General features: G+C 42.7%; 1 protein-coding gene across 1 annotated transcript in view; it reads left to right on the top strand.

Annotated features, from left to right (window-relative positions):
- Positions 1–2,355: 2,355 nt before the first annotated feature.
- gtf3c2 (general transcription factor IIIC, polypeptide 2, beta) overlaps positions 2,356–16,275 on the top strand; it is a 34,108-nt gene continuing 20,188 nt past the window's right edge. Inside the window, exons 1-11 of the mRNA XM_069657202.1 lie at positions 2,356–2,481; positions 3,238–3,348; positions 4,260–4,851; positions 4,944–5,080; positions 7,151–7,350; positions 7,574–7,659; positions 8,901–8,978; positions 9,453–9,554; positions 10,067–10,294; positions 10,726–10,837; positions 11,104–11,221. Of these exons, the coding sequence (XP_069513303.1) occupies positions 3,324–3,348; positions 4,260–4,851; positions 4,944–5,080; positions 7,151–7,350; positions 7,574–7,659; positions 8,901–8,978; positions 9,453–9,554; positions 10,067–10,294; positions 10,726–10,837; positions 11,104–11,221 (1,678 nt within the window). The 5' untranslated portion in view covers positions 2,356–2,481; positions 3,238–3,323. The remainder of the gene's footprint in view (positions 2,482–3,237; positions 3,349–4,259; positions 4,852–4,943; positions 5,081–7,150; positions 7,351–7,573; positions 7,660–8,900; positions 8,979–9,452; positions 9,555–10,066; positions 10,295–10,725; positions 10,838–11,103; positions 11,222–16,275) is intronic.

The raw sequence follows: 16,275 nt of genomic DNA, 5'->3' as shown, positions 1-16,275 counted from the left end.
CCCCTTTGGTAGTGACCATTGGGTCTGTTTTAAATAGCTCTGTATGCTTAATATTTGCTTTTATTCACGGACATTTATCAAAGAAACATACAAAAAATGTAAAGCAATCGCGTCCTGGCGTTCGCAGCAGCTCTACTGGAAATTGTACCCCCGAAAAGACGACATGATTTGCTTCTTCTCCGCCATTGTTGTTGACAAAGTTGATATCGTAAGCCCCGCCCTTTCTTGATTTTGATTGGTCGGTAAGGACGAGTACGACGGTGTTCCAAACGTAACTCAGCTGAGCGCTTAATAAGTAAATATGTCTATGGGTTAGAAACACGTCAACCAGTGCTTCTTTAGAGACCTTAAGAGGTTTTATAACTGTTTATTATAATTCACAAAAAAGCAAAGATTAGAGAAACGTCTCAAAAATGTCTCAAACATTTGTGCAACAATTTTGTGTTTCTTTGTTTACCTGTTTGTCATTGTCTTACGAACATTGCCTTCACTTTAATACATGAAAGCTTTTAGGAACTGGCTTGAAGTTTCCCCGCTGGTGAAATACTTCCCATGTCCACTTAAGCTTGTGACCAAATCTGAATCACCATGCATGCACTTTGATCTTTGTAAAGGCACAAAGGAAAGCATTGCTCAGCATTTAGACACCTTACAAGTGTTACAGAAAGCAGCCATGATTCCAAAAATCATACCAGAAATCTCGTAACTAAAACTTTATATTTCATAGGATACATTTTTAAGGATGGGACATGTTTTCACAGCCATTTGCACCTTGTCTTCCTGCTCTACTTTATTTACAGTAGTATTCTCTGCATCTTGGTACAGGAGCACAGTTATGTTATTCAGGTCTAGGCACAATCGAAAGCCTTTATTGCTATGATTTTTGTATTTTAGTGCCAACAAGCAAGTTGTCCCCCACCGTAGGCAATATAACCAAAATAACTACATGATGTAATTGGATTTTATCATTAGGACATTTTTGTTCCATATGATCAGAGTTTTTAAATCCAGAAATGTAAAATATGTTGGTTTAAACTTGTGATGTTGAAAATGGAAAATGTAATGTCAGTAAAGAAGCCCTGTGAATTAATGAGGAATGAAAATCTCATGTCTTGTGCCCCCAACCATCGCCATCCAAACTGAAAATGTACAGCGTATGTAATCTAGACCAGATTTCAATAAAGGTTCATTTAGAAATCTTGTATCATTTGTAAAACACGTACTTTCTTTTCCATTTTGTAGGACATGATTTATATTAAAGTGGAAATAATCATGGTCTAAGCCAACCCTGCATTAAAAATCTGTACATTTAATATGTTGTTTTTTAGAAGTTGCGTGCTGCTATTTCATAGTACCAGCCGTGTTATAACCACAGATTATTAAAAGTTTAAGTCATGGACATTTTGGGCTCTGTGTCTTCATTAATTATTTTATTGCTTGTAAGCTTGTAAGCTTGTAAGGTAAGAGAACAAAAACATCGCTTCCCTAAAATGTATATTTAGCTTCTATTTTTTTAAGATTCTGTCGTAAAGTTTAAAACATTCCTTTATCTTGGGAATAAAGTTGAAATACCAGTTCTCAAAATGCAATATTAATACATGTTTTATTACATTACTACATCTATATACAACTTGTTTGTCTTTTAAACGTTCAGTATTAGTGCCGGGTAATTTCTAATATCACATAATATGTCTACATACCTAGGTTAAACCTATCAGCAGTAAATGAAGTAAAACAATGGTTGTTGTGTGCTGTTGTCTAATGTAATAAAAAACGAAAATATGGGAACAAGACAAAAGTTATTTATTATTTTATTGAATTTCCTGATTCATCCTGCACCCATTTTAATGCACAGCTTCAGCCTTTCCTGTTTTTCCCCTCTTGAAATGAAGTTATTTATTTATTTAATTAAGCATGTGACCTTTTATTTGACCTTAATGTGGACACAACCAGAGAGTTGTTTTTACAGGCCGGAGGATGTATTTAGTATGCTGCAAGGAAAATACTAAACAATAATTAGACAATTATTGAAAATAACTGTATTTATACATTTTAGATAAGTGTGTAACTACTGTTAAATGTACATTATGACTTCCTCTTGATATTTGCTCAATGTAAGGCTTGAACTCATGACTTCTGTATTCATAACTGGGTGTAATTCCGTGTTGCTCTGATAGGGGGCGGTGTGAGTCACCATGCCTGTACAGTAACATGGCGGTCTGATGTAAGCGGAATGTGACTTTCAGCAACCTGAAACAGAGGAAAAAGCGCGGGTGGTGTTTATATCTTACCGATCAAGAAAGAATAACGACTGGATCCTTGGGTTCGGTATGTCTATACAGCTCCGGTGACCGTCCACAGTGTCTATCCCGGTAGCGGGGTTTGGGACTCGATCCCGGGTGGTCAGACTGTAGCTTCCCGGGTTCGGTACGAGGCGATTCAGCCTTCGCCACCGAGGAGGAAGCCTCAAGACCACGCAGGGTGAGTTTTTAACGATACTGGTAGTGATCCCGGTCATTTCTGCCGGGTACTGGTTGATTTTAAGAGTAATAAAGTTAGTTACCGTTAATGTAAGAAGGACTCCACTGCCACTTTAGCCAGTTAGCTTTAGCTAGCTGTGTAGTGTTAGCTCAATAGCGTGGCTAAAGAAGATGTGAGTCACTAGGAACATGTGACCAAAGTCTTTTATTTACATAACTTAGTATGTGTGGTATTTAAAAGGTATGCCGAATTGATCAGTGGCCTAAGAACCAATGACTTGTGAGTCTCCGCCTCTCTCTTAACAATATACGTCTTCCTGTACGGAAGAGAGCATAAAATAGTCATACATTTCAATGAGATTTGGTCTGTCAGTCTGTGACAACTGGATATCGAGGTGATATCGGTGTTATTTCTGGCTCTGCGACTTCATGTTTTCAAAGTAATCGTTTTAGCCTCTTTTAATCTATTCAGCATGGTGTCAGGCTCTGTAAATTACATGACAGACTTCTCTTTACATTGTTTATTCTCAGTACAGACTTTTGAATTGAAGCTGACAGCTTTTAGTCCCTCCAATCAAAAGGGGCAGACACTGAGGCGTTATGATGAAATATTATTGTACGAGTCCAGCGTCCTTTTGTACATTTTTTTGTTTGTATTTTCATATGTCATATTTTGTATATTGTGTTGTGGTTACTATAAAAATGCTAACGGCTGCTATGTCTGTGTTTTTCTGTTTGTACTTCTGGTTTAAAACAGAAAGCAAATCCAGAGTGAGAAGAAATTTGCTCCACACATGAGGAGGCATCCGACGAGACAGCCACAGCACCAGAAACCCAGAGCCTATGGATCCCATTGATTCTGGACAAGGTTCCCAGTACAACCTTTTTAGTTAGATTTTTTTTACTACATGTGACATTTAATTACACTAGTTTACTATCTGTGTATAGGGTGTCATGGGGGGGATAATTAGTGAGCACAATTTACTTTTAGGATGCTAATTAGGGTAGATGAACTGCAATTATATGTCCCATTCCTAATCATCTGACCACTCTTTCACAAACATTACCATACACTGATGGAAGAGGCGGCAACGCAAAGTGCCAGGCTAACAATTCATTCACACACTGATGTTTATGTTTTTGGGAGCAATGTAGGGTTCAGTGTCCCGCCCCGAGAACGCCTCACCATGTGATACGCTGTAGCAGTCGGGGCTTGAACCTCTGACCCTCCGGTTTGGGGACATCTTATTCTACCTCTGAGCTACCTGGCTGCGCAATGTGGAAAAAGAAAACATTACATTACTTTGACAGATAATATGATAGGCATATGATTCCTAAATAGTGGGAATGGTCATTTTTTAATCAACATTTTTCATAAGGATCATGATGATTTTTTTGACATTTTATTGTGAAAAAAGCAGGACAGAACTAATAGCAAACATCCAACACATTAACGCCAGCACATGGGTAAATGCTGTGGGGGTTTTTTAAGGTTCCTTGACAGATTTTTCTTGTTTTATCTTGTAAAAAGAGGTTTGCATATGTCATAAAGGGAGAAATTATTATCTTATTAATTGGCACAAGTTGCGAATGAATTCCTTCCCAATGACACCTGCCATATTTTATATTATACTGTTTGAAAGTTATGTTTCTTTTTGTAAGGATGCAGCTTGTTGCATGCAACAGGATAAATTAAAAAAATAGCTGTTGATTATATTATTTAATTGATTTACATATATGCTGTCCACCTGTGGAGTAATAACATGACTCTCTTTGCAGGGCGAGAAAAGCCGTCAGAGCAGAATACTGATCTAACACCCAGCTCCAAGGGACGACAACGGAAGAAAAATCCCAAATATTTTGATTTTGACACCGAAGACCCGTTTGATGCGCAGCAACAAACAGCTAGGAAGAGCTCAGGAAGAGGAAGAGGCAGAGGAAGAGGTAGAGGTAGAGGTGGAGGGGCAGCTTCTGAAAGGACTCCGGCTAAGAAGGGAAAAGATGAGAATGACACACAACAAGGTGCAGACGGTGCAAAAGAAGCAACTGATGAAACACATGAAGAGTCTGATGGATTAATAACAAAAGAAACTCCTAAAAAGACCCCGACAAAAAGGACTCCGGCCAAACGAACTCCTGCCAAAAAAAATCCTGCTAAAAAAACTCCCCCCGCCGATGGGGCAGTTGCAACTGGGGAGTCTGTTGTTGATACCGTGCAGCAGGAAAACGGGACTCCAAAGCCAAAGAGAAAATATGTGAGGAAGCAGCCTGCAAAGGAACCACCACCATGTGAGGAGGAGGAGGCACCTGCGGTTGAACCCGAGGAGGAGATCCAGCCCGGGGGCCGCCGCAGGAGAAGTGCTGCTAAAGCGTAAGTGACATGTCTTTAAATTCACATGAACTTGATTTTTCAAAGGGTAATGTAGTCATTCTGTATTCAAAATGTTGTGAACATTTTCTTAGGGCTTTGAAGTACCTCCACAAACTGGCGAAAGAGGTGCTCTGTCATCCCAATGATGAGGCCGGCTCCAAACAAGGGGCCGACAGTGAAGCTACCAGCACAGAACCAGAACAAACCGGAGCGCCGAAAGGTCTCAAAGGTACAACTGTCAACGCTTTCACTGCTCAGGACCATGTAACAATGTGATGAAAACAACTTACTGATGTTAGCACCACCTCTTTATCCTAATGCACCAGTAACAGACAGACGTTGCATTTCTTATAGGGATGAATATTCACTGGGAACTTTTCGATTATGATTCCAAGATGGCGCCCCCTCGTGTGTGCAAACACACGCTGACATAAGGAGAGAGAGACCGATTTACTTTCAAATCTAAGTGTGTACCGAAAAAACTCCTATAAAACACGGGGTATAATAGGGCTGGGCGATATCTCATAATATAGAAATTCTCATGTCTCGATAAACAGCTTTGAGATGCGCTACAGCCACCGTCTGACAGTAGCACCACATCACAGCCAGGCGCCGCTTAAAACTATGGAAAAAATATTTTATTAGGATGAGATGATATTGGCATGAACTTTTCTATTATTTTATAAATTAATGACTTTTCGAATATATTCGAAATTCATGACATCCCTAATTTCTGCCAAAAACAAATCTCGTTAAACAAAAACAATGGAAAACTATACAAAGCTCAAATTCAGCTGAGCAGCAGCATCACTCATGTCACCTACGTCTGTTTACATTTAAAGTCAGCTATGTTAAGTTACATTATATTACATTTACAGTAATTAACATCCAGCTTGTGACTAATCGGTATAGACATCACAACTTATTTAACTGAAAGCTTCCCTACAGCAATTAGTGGTGTTGGTAAGTGCTAAGCTAAGCTAATCGCCTCTCACTTCAAGCTCAATATTGAGCTCAAAGAGAGCGAGAGAGATGGAGAGAGTGGTATCAGTTATATATAAATAAATATAAAGATGGACTATGTGTCTCCATCTGCTCTCATTGTACGAAATTGATGCCCCCGTGATAGGCGCTGCCATCTTGCGATGGTGACGTCATTTGGAGCCAGAGTCTGCGCAGGAGAGATCGGCGGGTGAAGCGGTCATAGCCACTTCCGCTAACCAGAACACACTTAACTTACCGAAAACACAGAAGAACAGCTTCTGGTCTGAGGTTAACGTTCACAGGCATGGAAACTGGGGCTGCACGGTGGTGCAGTGGTTAGCCTGTTGCCTCACAGCTAGAAGGTCACCGGTTCAAACCCCAGTTTGGGCAAGGTGGGCCTTTCTATGCGGAGTTTGCGTGTTCTCCTCGTGTATGCATGGGTTCCCTCCGGGGTCTCCAGCTTCCTCTCTCAGTCCAAAGACATGCTTGTAAGGTTAATTGGTGATTGCCCATAGGTGTGAGTGCGAAAGGTTGTCTGTCTCTAGGTGTTAGCCCTGTGATTGACTGGTGTAACCCGCCCTTCGCCCAATGACAGCTGGGATAGGCTCCAGCCCCTGCGACCCTGAAAAGGATAAGCGGTATAGATAATGGATGGATGGTATGGAAACTTCAACTGTAGTGATTGCTTTAGTTACGTTTGCTCTCCGGAACTGATCGGCTGCAGGAGCCTGATTTGTCAACAGAGCTGTCAATCATCATTTTGACAGCATCAAATAACTAACTAAAAATGAACTTGTCAGAAAAATGAACACTTGGACGTAAATCAGCATGATAAGAACTAACTATAAAGACAGAAACCATGTTTGAGAAACATGTATTTGACGTGTATTTTGATGTTATAGTTTGACTCATGTCCCATCTGTTAACATGGAGGAGGCGGGCTTTATGACCTATACTGCAGCCAGTCAGCAGGGGGCGATAGAGAGGGTCTGGCTTCACCTTTAGGGAGCTGTCATGTCGGCCATCTTTTTATACAGTCTGACCTTCTTTGACCACGAGACTATCATCAGAAATGCTTCAATGCCATTTAAAATAAACTGCCTTTTTTACTCATAAATCTCTGTTATCTATATTTTATTCATTCTGAATTAGCAGAGAGGCAAAAATCAAGCTTCTGTTTTAATCTTTTATAGCTTTGGCATTTTAATTTAGAGATACATGACATGTACCTTAAATCCTCTGCCTTCCTCTGCACTAACGGCAGGTCACATCTCTGCATATCTGACACGATTAGTTCTTGTTCACATTCCTGCAGGGCGTAGAGGCCGAAAGAGAAAGCGTCCAGACTCTGACAGTGACTCTGCAGGAGATGAGGACTTTGTTCCAGATGCTAAAGAAATGGAGGATGAGGAGGTCGAGGATGAAGATGAAGAAGAAGGAGAAGCAGAGGACTCAGACTCAGATTTGTGGATGGATGGAAAAAGCCCAGCAGCTTTTCACCTTAGCAGAGGCTATGTGAGTATTGAGGCTTGTGTTTTTGCCAATCAGTCTTCTTGGTTATGATTAAAGATGGTTTTAAGCGTCTTCTTAAAAGTTTGGATATGGTGACTCCAATGAACCAGCAAACACCACTGAACTGATTAAAACCAAATAAATCCTTCAGGATGTTTCAAGAAAAAACTTGAATCTCTGCAGAACTGTTAAATTAAACTCATCACATCTCCTTTCTCTCCTGCAGTCCGGCCCCAATCCCAAAACTCCCAACGGACTGAGCACCAACTTTATGAAGCCTATTTGGGAGACCGCTGAGACCACTAAGAAATTGTAAGTACCTTTCCCCGGGCTTTTTAAGATGGTACAAATCTACTTTAAGTGTAGTACATTCGTATGGGCTTCGGCTGCACGCTGGTGCAGTGGTTAGTGCTGTTGGCTCACAGCGAGAAGGTTCCCGGTTCAGACGTAGCGGGTCTTTCTGTGTGGAGTCTGCATGTTCTCCCCGGGCATGCGTGGGTTCCCTCCGGGTACCCCGGCTTCCTCCCACAGTCTAAACACATCCTCTCTTTAGGTTCATTGGTGACTCTACAAATTGTGAGCGTGAAAGGTTGTCTGTCTCTGTACATCAGCCCTTTGATTGACTGATGATCAGTCCAGGTGTAACCCCGCCTCTCGCCCAATGACAGCTGGGTTAGGCTTGTGCTTCTTTGTATGCATGTTGATTGTTGTTTGTTTTTATTATGGTTTATGTATCGATACTACAGTGGAGGCGACTAAATGTTTCACTACAGGGACAATAAAGTGTATCGTAACCAGTGCAAGCTCTGCAACCTCAAAGTGAAACAGTCGGAGGAGTGAGTTGTTGTCAGCAATCTGAATGGCATTGAACTGATGTTGTAAAAGCCTGCAGCACACTGTAGTCTTATTTTTCTAACCACTAACATTTGAACATTTGAACAAGTTCAAATTCACATGAACTTGCACGAGACAAAGCATTCATGCTTTCCAACACAGATCCTTTAAAACATCAGAAGAAGAATGCAGGGCTAAATTTATTACAGACATACATGAGAAAATCCTCTGACTTTGGGGCTCTGGTTAAGCTCCGTGGATAGAGCAGGCTACCACAGGTACGACTCCGACACTCGGCCCTTTGCTGCATCTCATCCCCCTCTCTCTTTCTCCCAACATTTCTGTCTTCATGTGTCTTATAAATGAAGGTAAAAATGCCCAAAAAAGAGTTTACAACAACATGTTTATGAGCGAAGAAGGGGGTGTGGCTTATGTGAATGGGCGGGGCAAACTCTCACCTTATGATATCACCAACAAGATAAACATCAAAGGTTAATCATCTGTCCTTTGCTCCTGGTTGCAGCTATAAAATATGCAGTCATGACATTATTACACATATAATGACGCTGAGGTGCAGAACAACAGTGGAACAACATCCTCTCGGTGCTTGGTTATTGGACTTTCTGTTGTTTTAGGGCCTTGTAATTCTTTGTGATGTTGCTGATGATATCAGTGTGTGTGTGTATGTGTGTGTGTGTGTGTATGTGTGTGTTTTGCAGCCGGGAGGAGCACTACAGCAGCTGGGTGTTTGCAGAGTGGGTCCCCTCCACCAGCGGCTGGAGTCCTGTACCACAGAGGTAGTTCATCTTTAACTTGTGATGTAATCACACAGATAATCCAGATTTTACAATAAAGGGAGCTTTTTAACAGCCCAAATAAAATATTAAATACATTTTATTGCTTCTGCGTTTGAAAGGTGCTTCTATAAATACATCTAAACTTACTACAGTGGCCTAGACTCTCTTTGACAGCTACTCTTTATTTCATGCAATGACTTTAAAAAGCCAGCCTGGATGTTCTCAGGTTTCGGTTAACACTAGCTGTCAAGTAATGATTATATTTCAAAGAGGACGATGCCTCAACAAATCTAGATAAAGGTGGTTAGTCTGTTGGCTGTTTTATACTTTTATACTTGAGCACTGAAATTATAGATTTTAGCAACCGGAGGGTTTGTGGGATGTCTGCTGTGTGTTTGAAATTCTGATACATGTTTTTTTTTCCTCTTGTACTCGTTATTTATCAAAGGTTTGTGTTAATTCTGTGTTATTCAGTGACTTGGAGAAATACCTGCCTCAGGAGCTCCAGTCTGCTGCGTTCAAAGTGTCCAGAGAAGGCCTCAGGCAGGAGGAGTCGCCTCTTCAAAGGCTCAGCAGGTTCGACTGAGCATCATTATCTTCTTTTAATTTGTTTATGTTAATTTGTTTTTTCGTTAATGGTAAAGAGATTTAGTTGAAAAAGCTGTTTTGGGATGCCCTTGTAGCTCCCCTGTTAGGGTGTTTGTCTCATGTACAGAGGTCGAGTCAGCGGCCTCGGGCCTCGGGCTGCATGTCTTCCCCTCTCTCTTTCCCATGTGTGTTGTCTCTTTAAGCTTCCACTGTCCAATAAAAAAGGGTAAAACGTCTGTAAAAGTGATCTATAAATGTTTACCTTTTTTTTTATCAAATGTGAATCACAGATTTTGAAAGAAGCATTCAAAGCTTTGTTGTTGCAACTATATTCGGTGGAAAGACTCAGATTTCTTTAATTGGTTTGTAGGAGATGTGAAATAAAGTGCAGCAATATTTTGGCGTTTGTTAATGTTATTTTTATTGTCAGATGTATTTTATTATTTTATTTTAATCATGTGTTCCTGTTTCTTCCGCCTCTCTGTTTATGTCACTGACAGGTTCACTGCTCTGCCTGCTCACCCCGACCGCTGGGACATGGTCCTGTATACAGGCGGCCCAATCTGGGCCATGGAGTGGTGTCCCACACCTGATGGAGCTCCGGCCTCCCAGTACCTGGCCCTGTCCTGCCATCGAGGGATGGACGACAAGCACTTTTTCAACGAGACCTACGCTGGATGTGGCCTCGTTCAGCTGTGGGACGTGGGGAAGCTGGAGTGCAACAGCAGGTCGGCTGAATGTGGCGCACTGGGGATCATAGCTTTTATATCAGCGTAGACGAGTCATGCATTTGGGTTGAGTCGGGTACATCCTCGCTGGAGTGTGCTTAAAAGTTTTTTCTTGTAATTTTTAAACTTTTTTTAAACCGCTTTATGCCATTACGGGGAGAGAGAGGACAGAGGATAGTGTCGGAAACGGGAAGAGAGAGTGGGGATGACACGCGGCAAAGGGCCGAGGCTGTGGGTCGAACCTGGGGCCGCTGCATCGAGGACTGTCGAATCCATACAGGACGCATGATTTAACCGCTGGCGCTCAATTTTGTCTTTCTTGCCATTAATCCTTATATAGGAGAGACAATTTAGTCAATCTATTTTTACCCCCTCCTGTTTTATTGTTACATATCTCATGCCTTGTCTTTCCTCCTCCTCTGCCTCCGCAGACCAGACTCCACCCCAGCCCTGGCCTACGGCTTGGCCCAGGACAAAGGCTTCATCTGGCATCTGAAGTGGTGTCCTGCAGGCGGCTGGGAGCCTCCGAGCTGTGACAGGAAGGTAAGCCGCTCCTACCAACACGAGTTTCTTGCTCACGTGTGTGCTTACACTTCACTTCCTCTGTACTTCATATAACAATAAAATACAACTGAATATTTTTATACTTCCTCTGAACTCCAAAGGAGGCTGAAGATATATTTGAGACAGGAAAGTCTCCTGATATTGATGTATTTTGCCGTGTTTTTTGTGTGTTCAAATTTCCCCCATATGAACAGATGGTCATATATATATATTCTTGGTAACAATATTAACTCTTCCTCCTAAAGGCTCCTTTCCTGCCCAGACTGGGTCTTCTTGCAGTTGCTACGTCCAACAGCGTGGTCACCGTTTACAGCCTGCCCCACCCCGATGCTCTGCTCTCCAACAAGAAGCCTGCTAGCTCTGGTAGGACTGTGCTCATCTAATAATACCTGTTGTGATTTTCCCTGCAGTATTTTTACACATTTATTAACAGTATTGTAACAATAATATAGTTATTATTGGTTCACACAACATCAACAACCTCGACACACCTGCTTTTGTCTATTTTCAATTCTATCTCCTTTTTTTCAATCGCTTCCATGTCATGTGACCCAGTGTCCTCAAATCAATGTCAGATGTTAATACTCGCTTTGGCGAATAAGAAACACCTCATTATATCGGATTAAGCAGATTCAAACACCCAGAAAGTGAAGTGCTTGAAGTGGCCAGCAGAGGGCAGTGTTGCCTTTCTGCAGCCTGAAATCGACGCGTTACCGCCTGACTCCTGCTGTAGTCTGTGAGGACACAGGACTGCAGCACAGCAGTGGCTTTGTGTGGAGTGTTTTAGATCATGGCAGCGTTGTAAAAATTAACAGCTAGACGATAGATCTGTTCACATCTCACTGAACCCCAGCCAGATTAGTTTTTGCTGCAGTGTGTAACCCATCTCCCGTACTCTGTTTCTGCACACACAACAGCAAAAAACGACACATAATATTCAATAAATTAGATAAAAATGAGGAGAAATCCACCTAACATGTTTCTGTATCCGCTCACATGCATGTCGTCTTATGCACTCATCTAGTGTCCATTCATACGCATGATCAGTAGAAGGAGGGAATAGGTGCTTTCTGCAGGTGCCATGGTCCCTTTGAAGCACCAGGCGCCTCTCAGAGTGCTTTGCTGTAATGTGGATCCATTTGGTGACTCAGACAATTTGGTGTTGCCATTAAAGTGTTACCAAACACATTTGGTAGGTAATGAGCTGTTACCTCAAATTTAACCTCTGAGACGTGTAGGAAACACAGAGGAGTCAAAACCACTTTAAAGACCAACTGTACAGCCTTAACATTATGACCAGCTAATATTGTGTAGATCCCCCTTCTTGCCGCTAAAACAGCCCTGACCTGACGAGGCATGGACTTCACACGACCTCTGAAGGTGTGCTGAGGTATCTGGCACCAAGACGTGAGCAGCAGATCCTTTAAGGCCTGTAAGTGGCGAGGTGGGGCCTCCAGGGATCGGACTTGTTTGCCCAGCACATCCCACAGACGCTCGATTGGATTGAGATCTGGGGGATTTGGAGGCCGAGTCAACACCTTGAACTCGTCGTTGTGTTCCTATTTGGCCCTTGTCAAAGTCGCTCACATCCTTACGCCTGCTGTTTCGGGGCACCAGAGTTTCGGCTTAACGAGTGACAAGGGGTCCGTTTCAGAAAGCGGGTTTAGTGAAAACCCCGGGTTTGCCGTTTCAGAAAGAGAGGTAATTTCAACTCTGAGTTGGTTACTATGGTAACTGTGTCTGTGAACCTAACCTGGTTGCGAGCAGGTTTTCTTCAGGAAACTCTGATTTTCTCTCTGTCTCCTCCCTCTAGGCTATAAAACCCTCGTTCGACTTCCTCATTTATTCAGCCCGTCTCACGCGCATGTTCCCGAATTAAAAAAAAATCAAGTTCAAACTTTACCTGAGCAGCAGTTTCTTCCCACGCCGCTTCTCTCTCTTTTGCAGCTGCAGCCGTGTTACTTTATTTTTCTAAAAACATGCTCGTATTCGCTGAACGTCCGCATGAGGATTTCGAGCTCCACTGGTGTGACGTAGGAGGACCTCTTTTTGTGTACCGTTGCCATGGTGAATCGTGGTATCTGGGCTCTATTAATGCTGGCTTTCAATAGTCAGCCTGCACGCACTTAACTCCGGCTGAACCTACTCAGGGTTGATTGAACAAACTTAAATCAGCTGTTCTGGAACCAAAAAGCAACTTTCAGCTCACGGTAAATCAAACCACAGTCCGGCGTTAGACTGAGGGTTTGTCGAACCTCCTTTCTGAAACGGAGCCCTGCTCTCTTCCTGTTATAGCATAACAACAAGCAGCGTTCAAAACGTAGCGTCAGTAGCCTTCATGACACGCCTGCTCGAACACTTCAAACACGTAACAGATATATTTGGAGCTTGTAATGAAAAACAACAAAAAGGCATTCACCAGGACGGCTACAGACGCAGTCGGCTGAAAGTCTCCAGTTAGCATGGTCACTCGATGAACCGAAACACCGCTCTCTGTCACTCTTCCACTCTAAACGGCTGCTGCAAGGTAGGTGCTCATCACATGACATGCCAGCTCCCCCCAGAGTGAAGCCAGAACCTCTCCAGCGCCCCAGTTTAGGGAGCGCTTGATTTGATATGCAGCAGAGTTTTCTACGGGCGGAGCATATTAAACGTCAACATCACCGTCAGTCATGTTTATTAAATCGTGGGAAGACAAACTCATGATCAGGAGTAATAGTTGATTAATTGTGTAGCCCTACCTGAAATCAGTATCAAAATAATCGTCTTATCATAGCAGCTTTAATACACAACCTGATATCAGACATGGACCGGCTCTCATAGTCAGTAAAATGACTCCCTCAGTCTCCTCGTGTGCCTGTGAGTGTTTGGTGCTTGAGGGTCTATCACACTGTTTAATGCAGCTTTAACTACGGCAGTAGTTAATCACTGCTCTGAAACACACACACACACGTACACACAGACTGCTCTCCAGGAGTGTGTGTACATGCTGACGTTATAGATGCTGGAGCCTGTGGTCTAGTCTATTCAGATCAGTGCATCAGCCGCCTCTGGGGCTCCGCTGATAGAAGACTGTATGAATGAGATTAATGACCAGCTTATCTGCCACATCCATCATACACACAAGCGTGGTTATGTCTGCACGTGTGTGTGTGTGTGTGTGTGTGTGTGTGTGTGTGTATGTGTGTGTGTGTGTGTGTGTGTGTGTTTATCTGTCTGCGTCTGCCCAGCAGTACAGGCTTATCTGATTAAACACTACAACAGTGTGATGTTGTAGCTTTTCAGTACATCACTCACCTCAGAAATACTCACGCTTTACACGCATCATATCAGAGCTGCACCCTCTGACAGCCCATTAGAGCAGTGTGTTATAGGACATCTTCTCACTGAAGACGATGTAACATGAGGCTTCTGTTTTTGCATCAAACTAAGACTTAAAATTAGGTTCTTTACCTGAATTTGGTGCATCATGGGTAATTTCAGTGTGTCTTTGGGAGTTGGGTGGATATGAGCTGTGTCCCAATCCATGGGCTGCAGCCTTCGAAGGAGGCGGTCCACGGAGGATGCTCCATAGCCTGCGCAGACTGTTAAAGCCGAACTGAAATGAGACTGGTTTGGTCTACCCTTGCGTCGCCAAACACCACTCCTGTCGCCTAGCAACAGGTAGCTAGCGGGCTAACTAGCTAGCTTAATTAACGTTGCGTTAGTTAACCTATTATTTAAAAAATAATAAAAGGGCCCTTTCGTTTTGTGTAACACTGGCTATTTGATTGAGTTGAAACCAAAAAACGTTTAAAAGTCTGCCATTTTGTTTGAATTGGCGCGCAATGCATCTTGGGATACGGTGGGCCACGAAGGATGCACACGATGGATCCTTAATGGCCGGGGAAATGGAGGACGCATTTGAAGGAGCCTTCGAATGCCTTCGACGCACTTCTGTGATGCAATCGGCCTTCAAATACGGCCTTCGGAGGCTGCAGCTGCTGGATTGGGACACAGCTATGGTGTCTCTGTGCATCGTCTTTCTTCTGGATGTCTGACTTCACACACTCATCATGCTGCACTTTGTGCTGTTTTTTTCAGCTGCTTGAACAAGTTAGTTGTGTTGCTTTGTGGCGCAGACGCAGCTTTCATGACCTCTTTGCGTATTACTTTTTCTTCTTAACATCACTCGCCCTAAACCTGAAATACCTCCAAACAAGTGATGGCGAGCTGTTTCGGGGGACCAGCTCTTCCTCTTCTGTTCCACACATAGATTTAGTTTACTGTCACAGAGAAAGCTCAGACGAATGATCTACGAACTGTTTCAGGCTGTTGAAGGGAAAAGTTGCAGCGTTGTAATCGGTGTGTCTGCCTCAGCTCCACTCATGCCTGTAGATGGTGTAGTCTGCTAATGAACTTGTCAATTTGCCTGGGGCTGGTTTTAAAACGAAAGGCACGTCAACTGTTTCAGAAGCAAATCAGCTCGTAGCAAAGTCAGCTCTGCGGTTCTGCTGGCTCGGAGTTGCAGAGTTCAGGACAAAGGAAGAGAAGATATTCTGCTCAGTTTGTTTCATGGGCAGCCTTCTGGACGACTATGATCTCTGGACCCTCTCTTTTTTATGTCTCTGCAGCTTCACCAAAATTAGAAATGCAATTGTTGCAAGTAATTACTTGTAATTAAGTTATTTCAGCTGCTACAAAACATACAGAGTTGTTTCTATGGACATGATACAACATGTCTTCTGGTAGCATTTGTGTAGGTTTCAGAAGGTTGCAGAACAGCACATCAGAATCAGTTTTAACGAACAGCTATGTGTGCACTTACAAAGAATTTAACTCCATTTTTACCTAGTTCTCAATGTACAGACACAAATACATATACTACGCTTAATACAAAGATCGACAAAGATAGCACAAATACTTCAAATACGTCAAATTTACTGGACTTCTTTTGGCGGATTGATATGATCACAGTTAGTCCTCCAGATTGTGTGATGAGAGCTGAGTCCCTAACAACGGTCTGTTCTTCATAGCGACGGTCTGCTCTTCATCGCAACGTTCTACTCTTCATAGCAACGGTCTGCTCTTCATCGCAACGTTCTGCTCTTCATAGCAACGGTCTGTTCTTCATAGCAACAGTCTGCTCTTCATAGCAACGTTCTGTTATTGAGAAAGACAGACCTCGGAATGCCGTCATTAACCTATCAGAATCAAGTATTTAACACAGCCCTGTATTATAAGACAATAGTGCAATGGAGAGTGCAAAGGTACCAAGATAATATCATTAGGGATCAGGTTTCTATATACACAAGAGGTAGATGGTTTTGCAGTATTTACAGTGAGCATTGATTGGCCTTCAATACAGTGATAATGTAAACATGATGTGTATATTCGTATACTTCTCGCACATTGCAAAAAGTTGCAGGTGTGAACCG

This window comes from Semicossyphus pulcher, unplaced genomic scaffold (genome assembly GCF_022749685.1).
Source record: "Semicossyphus pulcher isolate SPU_LCO1_2020_fin unplaced genomic scaffold, fSemPul1.0.p SCAF_11, whole genome shotgun sequence".
In the NCBI taxonomy this organism is placed as follows: domain Eukaryota; kingdom Metazoa; phylum Chordata; class Actinopteri; order Labriformes; family Labridae; genus Semicossyphus; species Semicossyphus pulcher.
Note: the sequence above shows the minus strand (reverse complement) of the source record. Positions and strands in the feature narration are given on the sequence as shown.